Source organism: Bidens hawaiensis, unplaced genomic scaffold, assembly GCF_021521415.1.
Source record: "Bidens hawaiensis isolate Kalapana, Puna unplaced genomic scaffold, B.hawaiensis_p1.1 tig00048849_1, whole genome shotgun sequence".
Taxonomy (NCBI): domain Eukaryota; kingdom Viridiplantae; phylum Streptophyta; class Magnoliopsida; order Asterales; family Asteraceae; genus Bidens; species Bidens hawaiensis.
In genome coordinates, this window is record NW_027498724.1 from 23,216 (window position 1) to 38,945 (window position 15,730).

General features: G+C 37.4%; 1 protein-coding gene across 1 annotated transcript; it reads right to left on the reverse strand.

Annotated features, from left to right (window-relative positions):
• Positions 1-506: 506 nt before the first annotated feature.
• Positions 507-15,125, reverse strand: LOC143597685 (uncharacterized protein At4g10930-like). Its single transcript, XM_077076117.1, has 16 exons — positions 15,111-15,125; positions 14,953-15,039; positions 8,266-8,360; positions 8,090-8,180; positions 7,930-7,982; positions 7,723-7,804; positions 7,415-7,524; positions 7,267-7,332; positions 6,978-7,186; positions 6,647-6,895; positions 6,185-6,247; positions 5,977-6,055; positions 4,217-5,273; positions 3,486-3,560; positions 2,523-3,419; positions 507-815 (listed from the first exon to the last, which is right to left on the reverse strand). Exons 2-16 carry the CDS (start codon positions 15,019-15,021, stop codon positions 588-590), a joined length of 3,423 nt encoding a protein of 1,140 aa, XP_076932232.1. The 5' UTR covers positions 15,022-15,039; positions 15,111-15,125; the 3' UTR covers positions 507-587.
• Between the last annotated feature and the right edge of the window lie 605 nt (positions 15,126-15,730).

A 15,730-nucleotide genomic window follows, 5' to 3' on the forward strand; every position in this document is an offset into this window, starting at 1 on the left:
TATATATATAATATCAAAAAGAAATTTGATTTATAGAAATTATTGTAAAAAATGGGTGCTGATATGATGGTTAGTTGTTATAGTAGAATATCAATATTTTTTAAGGAAGTTAAAATCTGATGTGAAGCTAATGAAACAATTTATAAAATTTATTGTTTGGGTGCTTTTAGCCCCTACACCATCAGTGTCACTAAGTTTATATGTTAGTGAAGGGGTTATGGAAGTTGGAAATTTTGTGTGGTCAGCTTGACCATCTGCCCCCCTAAAATTCGACTTCTTAGAAAGTCAAAGAATGCATATTTCTATGTTGTAATAAGTTACACAGATGCTTTATGAAACTGATATATTCTTCTTTGAGAATGTTGCCGTAGATAATGCAACATTTTTAACTATTTCACAAAATACAAGTCCACTCAAGCATTCTTCGGAAAGCTTGTACAAACACACTTGACCTTTTTGGACAGTCAACTCAATAAGATGTTATCATATGCATCGTTCAGAAATTCCAAAACCTGAATACGGCTTTCGGGTGGCCTCGGCTACTGCTCTAACATGACTTTAACGATATGAACACTTTGTAAAAAATCTTATGCCTTCTGTTTAGTATTTTCTAGATTTTGAGCAGATTCTACATACTGTTCAGCAAGTTTCTTAATCTTTTCCCCTTCCTTAATGAGGAAATTGGCATTAGTATCTTTGGAATGGTACTTCATGATTTTGTCGGTTGTTTTTGATACAGCCCATCTGTACTGTTCGACAGTGATCACCCCACTCATGCACAACGGTCTGATGTGCTCCTTTATGTATGCTTCAACCTGCAAATAATAATAAGCTTAACTAGAACTATGAAAATATAGGAATTACTAATTTGCTTGTTGTCATAGTGCCATGTTTTATTACACTTTATAAAGATACAGCCACAACATGCCAAACAGATTGTATCTTGTTAAAAGCGTAAAAGAGCCTATATGTTGCAAAAGCAATGTTATCTTATTTGAAAGAATGTTGATCAATCAATGCCAATCACCTGATTGCTTATATAAAGTGTCTTCAGAATATTAATTTTATACTACGTGTATAATAACTGACTTTTCTTTGCATAAATAACATAAATCCTATGAATTTTTTGGTTATAAATTCTTTAATTTAACAATCTAAATGTCAAATGTGGATTTTCTTGAAACGGAGATCATAGGCCAGAGAGACCAGCTGCATCAGGAATTCAGGAGGATTAACAAGATGCTACAACTTTAACCCAGAGATCAAATAAAGACTCCAAAATGCCTTTTACAAACTCGCATCTCAACTTAGAGCCAAACATCACCCTAATATAATATTGTTGGATTATGTGCTACAATGCAATTCACAACAATATAAGTGTCAATGTCATGTGAACCTAAAGGGGTAGAACAAGCAGCCAACGATAAACTTATTAAAGATGATTGATATAAAACTCATTAACATTGCTTGCTATGTTTTACAGCATGGAATGATAAATCCCTAGTACATGTGTTAAATTAGACAAGTAACCAGTGTGGAACAAATAGGGTCAGAAGTTACGCCTAGGCTTGGAGGAAAAAAAAAACTAATAGATTTATAATGGTAAGAGTGTTTTAGATTCATCTGATAACGAATTATATGACACTTTGTGGGCAAGATGATAGAACAACCTTTAAGGGACAGTGAAATGGCTGATGATTTACTAGAAGTCATGCATACTGATGCATGTGGATGAATTCGTACAGATGCTAGAGGCGATTAGAGCAAACTTATGAGAGCTGTGGGATTGTTTCTCGGCAGTGGTGAAAGTGGCAATTAAAGCCTTGGTGAATGGTGATGACATTGCGCTGCAACAACGTCTGGCTTGATTATAGGGTTCCAAAATCGTATGGTGGAGGAAAAAGAGTACCCTCTAATCTTACAAATGAGTACCCTCTAAACTAATATAACTACATCTGAGTATACATCCAGTCATTATTGTATGTGGATCAACCGGATCTAATTAGGCTTTCCATCAAAATAGGTTTGATTGTTTTTATTTTGTTGTATTTTCTAGTTTGGTCTTTTAACTATTGTAAGATCATAATGCTAAGTAACCCCAATAAATACCCATGTTGTAACGGAATGACTTACTGACTAATAATGGGTTGTATATTTTTGTAACAAACAATACTGTCGTATCCAAGTAACACTCCCTCCTTCAAACAAATTGCCAAGGGACTCGATATGGAACGAAGTCCAACTTTTGAAACACTGAAACTTAGCATTCACAATTTCACATAGACCTCTTGTGAGAAGGGAGTATTTTGAGGTACAATTTTCAACCGCAATCAATAGAGGTGACAACGTTGACTCATAAATCTCGTAAATTTTGAAAAGGTATTGTTTCTATAATCATAATTAGTGCATTTACCTGTTGTAATGGAGTGACCCAACTTACCTGTTACCAACCGAATCCCTTTAGACCCGTTTCCCGACCCACCTATTTTTATGTATCTAACAATGAACAAATGTATACTAACCTTCTTGAACACAGAACTGCGCTTGTCAGACTGCTGCTTCTTGTCAACGTGAGCTTTATCCTTCGTTTCTACCTTGTCAAGAGACTTTCCATTAGGTAGATCACATGCCTTGGATGCTAGGTTTGATTCTTGTTCACCTTTTACTTCTGTGTTATTATTTTCAGTTACTAAATCTGGCAACTTTATTTCAGGATACTTCTTAATAAGAGGTTCTTTATCAGGACCATATAATTCTTCACATTCATCTTCACCTCCTTCATTTATTGAACTTTTCTCCTTTTTATCATCTTCATTTGCATTTTCCACTTCAACTGGTTTTTCATGATCCTCAAGACGCCAACCACTATTTGACTTATCAAAGTCGAGTGTAGAAAAAACCATTTTTATCTTCGTTTCATCTTGTTGAACAGCCTTAGAGGTTGTAACTGCACTAGCACCGATAAACTCATCATCCTCCAAATCATACTCAAAATCTCCATATATATCAAGATCAGGTTGTGAAACCATTTCAAACACATTATCAGGACCATCTTCATTTGTATCCTCAGTTTCATGCTGGCATGGACTATCTGGAGGAGAATCAGACAAGAGACCAGCATTTCTAAGTGCTTCATCAACATTCACATCAGAACTAGTAGGATGATCATCATTGGTTGCAGTTTTTGGGTCTGCATTAGGTTCCGAGTCTGGGCCAGTAGTAGAATCCACAGTATCTGATCTATGTAATAACTCTTGGGAGCACAAATTCACATATACTAATTTACTATTTGATCTATCGGCAACTGCCTTTTCAATGTTAATGGCATCTGCAACAGCCAACTCTATTTCTGCAGATGGCCGAGTGACTGGCATGTTTGTCTTTTTCAGAAAATGCTCTGTGAGACGGTAAAGTTGAGCCTATAAAACAATTTGTGAGGTTATTTCCAACATTCTATATATATGCACACTGAGAACACATATTACCTGCCTAACTGAAATTGGGATTTTATTATGGCGACTAGATGCCAAACTTGGTCGCATATCCGCTGGTAGTTTAGCCTGCCCAAACAAACAAATTGACCACTTTAAAGTAGAGTCATCTTCTAGCAAAAATGTAAAGCATTTGAAGCGGTTTGCCTAGGTCAAAGTCAAAATGAACAAAAAGGCTATCAAGGAAGTCACTAAAGCTTAAAGCCTTCTAAAAGAATGGACACAAAAAGTGTCAACAGGCCACCCCAACCGATATGAATGTAATCAGGTTTTGGGTTGGCATACCTAACCCATTTAAAAACCGGGGTGTGTTCGGGTTTATCTGTTTAATTAAGCGGGTTGTGTTTGGGTTGACCTGCTTAACCCCGTTTAGATCCAGTCGACCCGCCAACCTGTGTTATTAAACAGGCCGACCCACTAACCCATTTATGACCCGTTTAACCCATTTTTTTAACACCCCGCCAACTCGATTAACACGTTCACAACACGGTTTTTACCCACCAACCCATTTGACATGTTTAGATAATGGGTTAGACTGGTCGTGTTTGGGTTACACAATTTAAGTGGGTGCGGTTAGGGCTGATGTTTTTGACACAAATAAAAATATGGGTTGTGTTCAGCTTGAACATTTCAACCTGCAACCTGTCAACCAGCCAGCCCGACAAGGTTAACAGCTTGAACATTCAAAGTTATCTGCAAGAAGAGAGAACAAAATCTTGGCATACCAGTAGAGGATAATTTCCTTTAAGCACCGCATTATCCTGCCCCTGTGAAGAATTGCTTCCGGAAACAGCAGTCTTACGGGCAAGCACCTCCAAAGCCCATTTCTTTTTATCAACTTTAATATCACCGGATCCACTACCTGTTTCCTTCTGGGCATTCATAGGGGACCCGCCAGTAGATCTGGATGATTGGTCCAAGCTTTTATTAGGGTTTACTTTCCTGGTAGCAAGTTCACCCTTTTTGCATGGAATAACAGCCTTGGTCTCCTTACTATCTATCAAGGAACCAGTTATTTCTGGAGTTTTATCGGTTAGGGAGGAAAGTGGTTTAATATCAGCTTTTCTTGGAAAAACAGATGTATCTGCAACATACAATCTTGAGAGAATCAAATTAGGGGCCTCTACGTTATTTTCTTTTTTGATTTCCGTGACCTCAGGACCCTTTCTTAGTAGATCAAGAACAGATTTTAAAGTTTCAATTTTTTCAGGTTTTGATACTTTTGAGCACCGGTGCTTCCAAAACTCAATCTCGCAATCACGGGTCCAAGCTCGTTTCCGTTTTCCACCAATCCCGTAAATTTTCTTGGTTAGATTTTCACGTACGGTTCCCTTCTGTAACAAGGCCTTCTTTGCTTTCACATCTAACGGTGGTGGTCTTTTTGTTTCAGTTGTTTGACCAGTCAAAGCAGTTCTGAATGCAGCCAAAAGCTTTGGATCAAAGAGATTATTTCCAACCTCTTTAGATGATCTGTTGCGTATTGCATCTCTAATTTCTTTCCTTAAATTTTGAACTTCCACTAAAGATTCTTTATTTTGACTTGATCTTCTCATAATCTTTTTTATCCTCAGCCCGGATGAGGTTTCTTCAGGTGCAACTCGCTTGTGGTATGTTCCTTGAACTATATCCCTTATATCAGTCTCAGCCTTTCGCTTTTTCACAATTCTACCTCCAGAATCATTGGCTTCATTTATAGAATGAGCAACTCGACTTCGGTCGGCTTTAACAATCTTTGAAGGTGTACTATTCTGCATCTTTGTTTTGGTTTCACATTCCACGGCACTTCAAAAGGGTATTACAAAATAGCATATCAGATAGAAGAAAAAAATACACAAAAGGGCCACAAAGATTATTTGAATTTTGATGCTAATGTAAAAACATTTTGTGTCCCTTTTTCATGAATTTTACAATTAGTTATGAGTATTTAATAAGATTGCAACAACAATATTATTGAAAATACTAATCTTTTGTTTTCAAAAGGAAGTGATTTAATGTGTCATAAGTTTTAAGAGATACTTTGGGTAAATGCCAAACTGTTCAGCCTATTCCATATTTAGCTACGGTTTTAAAAGTCACCCATTTGAGTCGTTAGGGTAAAATATAACCCAAATGAACCCATTTCCAGGTAAAAAGGTCGAACTAGCATATTTATCTACATTGGAACGCAATATTAAATCAAAGGGGATGTAAACATTTGTGTAGGGCATGTTATGATACACCATAGTGTCTTGTACTCTTGTTATTAGGATATACAATACTAATGCTAAAAATGCATGTCTTAGCAATAGAACAAAATATGTCTCTGGATTGTAGTGTCCATTAAGGTATCTTCACAATTATTTATTCCATCACCAATTTATTTCCATTTGGCTAGAGACAAATTATAAAAACCTCAAAATCAAATACGCATTCTCCATTATGGCCACTAAAATCCCCTTTGTCATACAAGTAGGAAATTAAAGAAGTAGAAGGTGAGAAAAATAACCTGTAGTCTCTTTGCTTTCTCTTTGCACCTGTGGCTGTGACTCCACTAGCTTTGTCCGTCTTATTAGGGTTTTTGTCAGCTAGAAGTAATTAAGAGGTAAAGTAAGGAACAGCTGAATGATGAATTTACTTGAAAGTCAAAGACCCGTTAAGGAACAGGTGTTCCTAATAATGGTCTTTCATAAAAAGAGCCTGGAATTAGTTCATACCTGGTTGCCTACACACTTTAGAAACTTTCTTCTTTTCCACTTCTCCACTTGTCTCGCTTTTCTCTAGGTAATCATAAAAATTGAAGCCATAAGCTTTACAAAACACTTTTGCCCAAATTCATAAAATTTTCTATGAACTAGAGTGTCAAATACGATAACAAAAATTTATTTACAAGACATGTTATTGCTGTTTTATGCATGAGAAATTAAATACAAAACTACTTAGGAGGTTTTATTCATAAGAAATGCACTGAGAGATTTTCAACCCATTTGATCCCTTTTCATAAAAGTTTTAAAATTTTACTCATTAGAAATGAAAATAGCCTGAATCTGACCTATTTGAGAATAAATTGGTCCAGTCTTGACACCTCTAGGTTCTAGTTATCAATGCCTGCTAATATTAGGAACGACACTCAATGCCGCAAACATAGCATGGATAAAGAAGCAGGTATGCATATTTACCAGGCATGTTGTTATTGCTGTTCTTGTCATACAACTCTGAACTTCTTAATCCGTCAGGGACACTTGGTTCACTTGTTTCTGAAACCAATGTGGAGGTCCCTCCTTGAGGTAAACAAACATCTAGTTCCACTGCCTCTATCTTAGGTTTCTTGATAACATCATCTAACTGTCTTTCTGATTTGGAAATATCTTCACAAACATTTGAAGCTGACAAAAACATTTGACTCATTTCTTCATTTTCTTGTTTCCCTTCAGGCAATACGATCAACGGAATTCTTAGCCACAACAATAAACTATAGACAGCATGTCCCAAAATATTATATGATCATACCAATTTCCATATCCATGCTTGTATATGCACTTGACAACATGATTTGATTGGTCTGTTGATTGCCATTAATATTTGAGACAACAACAGCCGTCTCTCCTGCATCAGCAACAGATACCGACACATTCATAGGAAAAGCGGACCCCGCAAAATGCTCATGTTGGTTCATTGGCCCTGGTTCTGATTGTTTTGATGTCTCATCAACTATACACCTGTGTAAACAACATATTAATGATGCTTTAATTTGATATTCAAATAGAAACATATCTCATACAAAGCTTGTTAACAGTACCTTGGGCACAACCATGAATTCTCACAATCCCCGTCAGTATCAAATCCAACACATATTGCATGATACCTATTTCAAGAAAGGATATTGTAAAGTGTAAAATGATATTTTATATGTACAAATATGATCAATTTAGAATTAAAATCCATACCACAAATCACATGAATCACAAGCAATTGATGTATCGAGATCTGGATCTTCTTCCATATTTGCTGACTGGCCTCGAATGTTGCAGCTGTCTCCTTCCAAGCAGCTGACTGCCTACATCATAACAGTATATTACAGGCAGTATCATCATAAATAAAAGAATTGGCTTCTTTATAAAAGTTCAAAGTCATACAAGCATCAAATTAGAAACTTCAATCAGCTTGGCTAATATTTTTTGATGTTTGCTATGAGCCTGTGATTAAGTTGCAAACTACTGTATAATCAACACATCTTTGTTTTAATGAAACTTACATTTTCATCGATATAGTAGGATGGAAAAGAAAGAGTGTTATTATTCCCTTCAACACTCCAGGCTTCATCATTGTCATCATTACTACATTTGAGAGGAAAAGTTAGATACTGCTGCAAACCTACACCGCTTATTTATGCATATCAAAATCACCAGCACAATAAAATACACAATAAGTGGTTCTAAATTAACCAGCGAAAAAGGAGTACCTTAAATATGATGAACCATCATCAGACTGGATGCCTCCGATAGTATCGTATACCTTCATTACAATCAAATTTGAGGATTCTTTTAGAACCTAAATATTTTGTTAAAGTAAAAAAATGCACTCTAACTAATAATTACAATTACAGAGAGTGCACAACTCACAGGAACACAAGTGATTGTTTGAAATTCATTCTGGCAAAGTGGGCATAGGTTCGTGATGCTTGCCCAGTTGTCGATACATGTAAAACAGAACCTGAAATAAAACAGAAATTTCAACAATTATATGGAATGATGATATATCAACGAAAACAACAATCATTTAATATGAGAAATTATACCAGTGCTGACAACAATCCAAAACGCCTCTATCAACAACAACATCCATGCAAATCCCACATCTTTGGCCTTCATCACCCTCAAACACTAGTTGCTCCTATGTTACAAGTGTGTTTTTCGTTAGTCCCATTTGCTTCGTTTCTAACTTAAAAATGCAATTTAGTTTGTGAGATTTGATTTAGTCCACAAGTTAACCTGAATAGGTGATACTAAAAGGTGAAAATAGGTGTTAGCCTAAGTTGACTCCGGAATATTCACTGGTCAGAACGGACTAAAGGAATACATTTGGATGCACATGTGTCATGTGTAGTTTGTTGGAAGAACAATTGATAACAGAACAAAGAACACAGAATTTTGGTGGACAAAGAAGTCCTTTTCTGATTTTATTAAAACTGAATGTACGATACTTAAAAACAATAAATCTAATTGCCTTATTTATAGGCTGCTAATACTTGGAGAACAACTATCCTAATTTAACTCAAACTCAAATTAAACCTATGACTCAAACTCTAATTACCAGCTATCTTAATCTAAACAGACTCTATTATAATAAAACATACTTTAATAAAAGACAATTATACCCCTTCAACTTAAACCATCGATCCATAAACAAATCTGGATTAATTCTTCACTCACCCCCTTAATCCTGATTTTCTCCTCCAAGATCCACCATTCCGAGCAACTCTCTCATCTCAGCAAACTTTATTTTCGATAAGGCTTTTGTTAAAATATCAGCCCGCTGCACTTTTCCACTGATGTGTTCCACTTTAACTTCTTCTTCAATGCACTCTCGAATGAAAAGGAAACGAGTACTTATATGTTTGCTCCTTTTGTGAAAAACTGGATTTTTCAACAATGCGATAGCTGACACGTTATCTACTCGTAGTAGCACTTCTTTCGTTCCTGACCTGTTATCTCGCTTAACAAACCTCTCAACCATAAAGCATGTTGAGCTACAGCTGCAGCTGCCATAAACTCAGATTCACACGAGGAAAGTGCAACCCTACATTGTTTTTGTGAATACCATGACACAATGGCTTTACCGTAGTAGAACGCCATCCCGGTTGTACTTCTGCCATCACACTGATCAATACCATGGCTGCTGTCACTATAGGCAGTCAACTCTTTCTTCCCATTTCTGCCATAAGTTAACCCGTAACTGATCGTACTCTTCACATAGCGCAGAATCTGTTTCACCACAAGCATATGACTTTGTTTCGGTTCCTGCATAAACCGACTAGCCACACCGACTGAGTAGCTCAAATCTGGTCTTGTGTGAACTAGATACCTAAGACTCCCGATAAGTCGTCGGTATTCAGTCGGGTCAACAGCTTCACCATCTTCATCTTTAGTGAGGTGTAATCTAGCCTCCATGGGAACTTTTGCAAGATTGCAATTTATCATTCTAGCATTCTCCAAAATCTTTTGAGCATACCCGCTTTGTTTTATCGAGATCCCATCTTTGTGCTAGTCTACCTCGATACCGAGATAGTAGGACAGTGGTCCTAAATCACTCATCTCGAACTCTTGTTTCATTTGAGCCTTGAATTTATCTATTATTGCTAAACTTGTCCCGGTGACTATTAAGTCATCGACATATACTCCCACTATTGTCACCGAGTTTTGTTCAGTTCTTGTGTAAACAGCTTGTTCACTAGGACATCTTTTGAACTTCAATCGTTTAAGTGTTGCATTTAGTCGTTCATTCCAAGCTCGAGGAGATTGGCGAAGGCCGTATAACGCCTTGTATAAACGATACACTTTATCTTCTTTTCCAGGTACAATAAATCCCTCGGGTTGTTGCACGTATACTTCTTCTTTTAGCTCTCCATGCAAGAAAGCCGTCTTCACATCCATATGATGGATACTCCACTCTTCTCGGGCTACTAAGGCAATTAAAAGTCTGATGGTTTCAAGTCGGGCCACCGGAGCAAACACTTCTTCAAATCAATGCCCGGCATTTGAACATACCCTTTCGCCACCAATCTTGCCTTATATTTTATTATATTCCCATCAGCATCACGTTTAACTTTGAAAACCCATTTTAGCCCAATTGACTTATGACCCTTTGGTAAATCAGCAAGCTTCCAGGTTCGGTTTCGCTCGATTGAAGTAATCTCACTTTTCATGGCAGCTTCCCATTCTTTAATTCCAATTGCTTCTGAATGATTTCTTGGTTCTTCATCAATTAACAAAACCTCTTCGACTGCTAGCTGTTCAATTGGGGCTGATTCGGTGTAACCAGCCCCGATCGGTTTGAACCCACGTGATGGGGTATCATCAAACGTATCATGATCGGGCTGTGATGGACCAGCCAAGTTGTCATCCGGGCTTGGTTCTGGGTAAATAAATTCTGACTAGATTCATTCTTTCCACGTACTCGGGGTCTTCTATCAACAGCAGTCGGGTTTGATGAGTCAACATCAGTCTCATCAAACTGATCAGAATCTGAATTCTGATTTGGGTCGACATTCGGGCTTGGCATATCATCCTGATCTGGATCAGAAATTGTATTCTGGTCATCTTCTTGCTGCACTCGGAAATTAACCCACTTTGGTTCGGATTCTAAGTCAACACCTTTCATATAATCAACCCAATTATACCCTTTAGCCTCATCGAATTCAACATCACTGCTTACGTAGACCCGATTTTGATCTGGATCATAAAGTCGATAAGCTTTGCTGCCCGGTTCTGTACCGAGATAAACAACTTGCTTGCTTCGATCATCTAACTTTTTCAGATTCACCGGAGGTGTTTTCATGTAACCCCTTCACCCGAAAAACGAAGATGATTGAGGTTTGGTGTGTAACCCTTCCAAGCCTCATATGGTGTCCTGTTCTTCAACGGTTTCGTCGGGACTCGATTTAAAATAAACACAGCATGCCCAACAGCTTCACCCCACAAATCTTGTGGTACGTTCATTGCTTTTAGCATGCTACGTGTAGTGTTTAAGATTGACCGGTTTCGCCTCTCGACGACACCGTTCTGTTGCGGTGTGTAAGGGGCCGAGAACATTCGTTTTATGCCGGTTTGATCACAATAGGCTGTAAATAAATTGTTCAAAAACCCTCCACCCCTATCACTCCTTAGGGTTTTCACTTTTAACTCATTTTCTCGTTCAACCTCTTCTTTAAACTTTTTAAACACATTTAAGGCATCGGTTTTAGTTTTAATAGCATACACCCACATGAAACGGGCGTGGTCATCAACCAGCAACATGAAATACCGATTTCCACCTCGGGTCGGTGGTGAGATTGGTCCACACAGATCTGTGTGGATCAATTCTAGTGGCTCACTAGCTCGAAATTTGGTTTTCTTAGGAAAGGGCAAACGGCTTTGCTTTCCCAACATGCACGAATTGCAAACCTTTGAAATTTTTGAAATCTTTGGTACACCACGTACCAGGTTCGAGCTAGTCATGTGATTTATTGACTGAAAATTTAAATGACCTAGCCTCGCATGCCATAACCATGCTTGGTCAGTTATAGAGGTTAGGAGACATACCGGTTTGCCAATCTTTAAGTCTTTCTTGTATAGCCGATTCTTAGAACGCGGAACTTTCATAAGAAGACGTCCACCCTCGACCTCGTTCTCGTATAACCATAAATATTCATCAACCATTACCACCTTGCACCCGACTTCTATTAGTTGACCAAGGCTTAGGATGTTACTACGCAACTTTGGAATGTAGTAAACATCGTTGAACACGCGTTGTTCTCCGTTCTTGCAATCGAAAACAATTGATCCTTTACCTTCGATCTTTATAGTGGACCCGTCTCCGAACTTCACAAGACCATTAATGTTTGAATCGATCTCGGTGAAGTGGGTCTTGTCCCCCGTCACGTGGTTAGACGCTCCATTGTCCAAATACCATGTCTCACCTGTTTTATGGTCATTAGCATAAAGATCCAGGTGTACCTTATCTTTATTTAAAAGGATTTTGTCTGTTTCAGATATGGCCGAAACCATCATTAGTGTACCACCCTCCTTTGATTTTGTCAAATTCGCTTGTTCTTTAGGTTGGTCTTTCGGCTTCGGGCACTCCCACGCAAAGTGACCGTGTTCGTTACAGTTGTAACAACGAACTTTACTTTTATCACGAGTTTGGCTGTCATCTCTCCGGTTGTCATTGCCTCTTCCTCTACCTCGACCTCGTCCACGGCCCCGACCTCTTCCACGGGAATCAAAATTCGAAGAACCTCGTCCATGCTGACTTCGGTAATTATTAAAGCCTTTGTTGCCATCTGTCTTTGAAAACAACAGCTTACCGTCCTGATCAGATTGGTTCACGGTATATAATTTGACCCGATCTTCAAACGCTTTCAACCTACCGATAGCATCTTCAAAAGGCATATTATCCAAATCTTCTGATTGTTCAATTGACATTACAATCGGAAGGTATCTAATCGGTAACGAGTTGAACAGTTTTCTCACCTGCACTTCGGGTTCAAGAGTTGAACCGAGACTTTTAAACTTGCCTTCTATTGCACTTATCTTGGCTGCGAAGTCATCGCTCGAATCGTTTTCTTTCATCTTCAAAGATTCCAGTTCTGATCTCAGAACATGTAACCGGGCCTTTTGAACCCAGTCTGCACCCAAGAAACGTACTCGTATTGCTTCCCAAACTTCATGAGCTCTAGCATACTTTGAAACTTGATTTAAAATATCCTCTGGCAGCGATTGAAACAACAAAGCCAAAGCGGTTTGGTTCCTTCGATCATTTGTGGTGCCTCCCGTTACTGGATCAATCGCACCTGCTAAGCCGTAAGCGCCCAAAACAGCTCGGACCACAACAGACCAAGACGTGTAGTTTGTTGTGGTTAATTTTGGGCACTGGAGGTTAACATTCTGATGATCTCTTCCCTGCGGTTGTTGGTCGGCCATTGTCTTCCGCAAATCAAGAGATAAAACTTACCATGATATTAAACTTGATCCCCAAGTTGTCGGTTTCGGTTTTGATCAGTTAGACTCCCTGATCAGTTTCCGGTTCTTGATTTTGGTCGTCAGCAGCTACAACTTCCTGGTTCCACTTGGTTTGACACCCCAACAGAAACTGTACCTTTTGATCTTCTTGAGCCGAAGCTCTGATACCAATTGTTGGAAGAACAATTGATAACAAAACAAAGAACACAGAATTTTGGTGGACAAAGAAGTCCTTTTCTGATTTTATTAAAACTGAATGTACGATACTTAAAAACAATAAATCTAATTGCCTTATTTATAGGCTGCTAATACTTGGAGAACAAGTATCCTAATTTAACTCAAACTCAAATTAAACCTATGACTCAAACTCTAATTACCAGCTATCTTAATCTAAACAGACTCTATTATAATAAAACATACTTTAATAAAAGACAATTATACCCCTGCAAATTAAACCATCGATCCATAAACAAATCTGGATTAATTCTTCATAGTTTTGCAGCATGTCATCTGTAACATGTTATTTATTTACATTATTAAGTATAAAAATCATAAGTCAACCCTTACGCCTATCGCGACATCTTTATAATTGGTAAAAATTCTGTTTTTTTAATTGTGAGCGACATTAAAATTATGTTCAACAATGCTATTTTAGTGTTGACTGATATTCTTTAGAATATAGTTTCTTATGTTTTACATTTATCTGCAATAATTACCTCATATGATAAAAAAATAAAAAATAAATAAAATAAAAAAAGTTTTCCCATTATGGTAAATCATATAATATCCCAACTAATGCATTTCACTGCGATAACATTTGATTGGAATTGTGAATAGAACCTCTATTGATGAAGCATCGATATCAGCAACGTAAGCCTAGGGGAAAAAACCACTATTAATTATCATTTGTAATTTTTTCCTTTTCTGTTAAAAACAACTCAATTAAGGAATTTTAAGTCATTTTGTATTATTATGAAATATCATAATAGTTATAAATACAAAAAACATAATGTATATAACTTTAAACATATGTTAAAGAAAGAACCTTGGTTTCTAAATCTATCGTCATGTAACCTAAAACAAAAACAGATTATCACAAATCACAACAATCATTTTGATCTTAATTAGAGTTTGTGACTTGTGACTTTAAGCTTAACCTATGTCTGCAAGTTTAACTTCAATCAGTAACAAGTAATAAACAAGAGCGACTCAGTTATTCAAACAAATTGTTCTTAGTCACATTATCGATGTGTCCACGGTATCAAAAACCACACATACGAACCTTTATTTACAAGCTGATGCGCCATTACTGTTCTAGACCTCGCTAGGCGCTAGTCGGGCGGTGGGGTACGGACTAACGATTAATCCCAACTAATAAGGATTAATATGATTGGAATTTATATGTAATTTTCCAAGTATACACATATACACCAGATTTTATATATAAAACTTTCAAGTTTGACCGGTTAGCGATTAATCGGCAACTCGTCAGTGCGGTAGCGACTAGTGATTAATCGAGGACTAGGTGGCGCCTAGTCGGTATTTTAACAAGCACCATCACACACTGTATTATTAATCAGATTGAACCTTAATATGATATATATTATGTTGACAGATTCCTCCTATAGCAGAACAAGTAATTCTATCAAACGCCCAATTTACTAATTGTTATCTTCCATGATCAAAATTTGGGGCAGAGCAAGTAATTCTATCAAATTATACTGATCAACATAACAAAAACTAAATCGAATACAAAAGATACTCACATTATTAACATCTTCAGCTCCGAAGGCGTAATCATCCTGTACCGCATCATTGAAAAACTCAAAATCCATCTGTTTGCATAAATTTAACTGCAAAATAGAGAGATTAGCGGCGAACTAAATTATTTTATTTTCATCTGTCAACATACCTACCTACCTACCTAGGGTTTAATAGCTCCAGATTCAACATGAAGAAGTTGATGTGTTTGTGTGTATTCGATTGATGAATACCGATCAACATTTCGCAAAATTGCAAAGGCCTTTAAACGGGCTTCTTATAACGTCACCCAGCCTTGTTATGCAGGCCCAGCTTTATTTTGTAGGTGCTAAAAAATGAAAGGGTTACACTTACGGACCGGTAATACCCAAAATTACCCATTTGGCCGCACCAGTTTTTAAACTGGCCCGACTGTAGGTTGGATAGTTGGTATAGGTGTGTAGTGGTTCGGTTCGAACTTTGAAGATGCAAACCGGTTTAGGAACCTAACCAGTGTGAAAAACCGGTTTATAGACGTTAGGTTAGGAGAAAATCAATTATATTAACGTTTATGGCCGTTAGAGTTCGATTCTGGCACCCTTATACTAGTATAGATTTCGAGTTGTATATTCTTATGGTGTTGTTATCAAGTGTTGAATATTAAATAAAAACGTGCATTTTCAGTTATTTTTGTTTAGTTTGTGACTAAAAATAAATAAATGAACCGATTTGAAGGGACCGGTTTGGGCCCGAACAGGTTCCGGCCCGGGCCAAACCAATGTGTATAGGTTCGATATTTGCACA

What these genes read in the sequence shown, in the direction of transcription:
- LOC143597685 (XM_077076117.1), bottom strand. Translation starts at nt 15,021, where the DNA reads ATGGATTTTGAGTTTTTCAATGATGCGGTACAGGATGATTACGCCTTC. An exon ending in TCCCAATTTCAGTTAGGCAG is followed by an intron (nt 3,420 to 3,485) that starts GTAATATGTGTT and finishes ATTGTTTTATAG; the next exon opens with GCTCAACTTTACCGTCTCAC. An exon ending in GCAGTTCTGTGTTCAAGAAG is followed by an intron (nt 816 to 2,522) that starts GTTAGTATACAT and finishes TATTATTTGCAG; the next exon opens with GTTGAAGCATACATAAAGGA.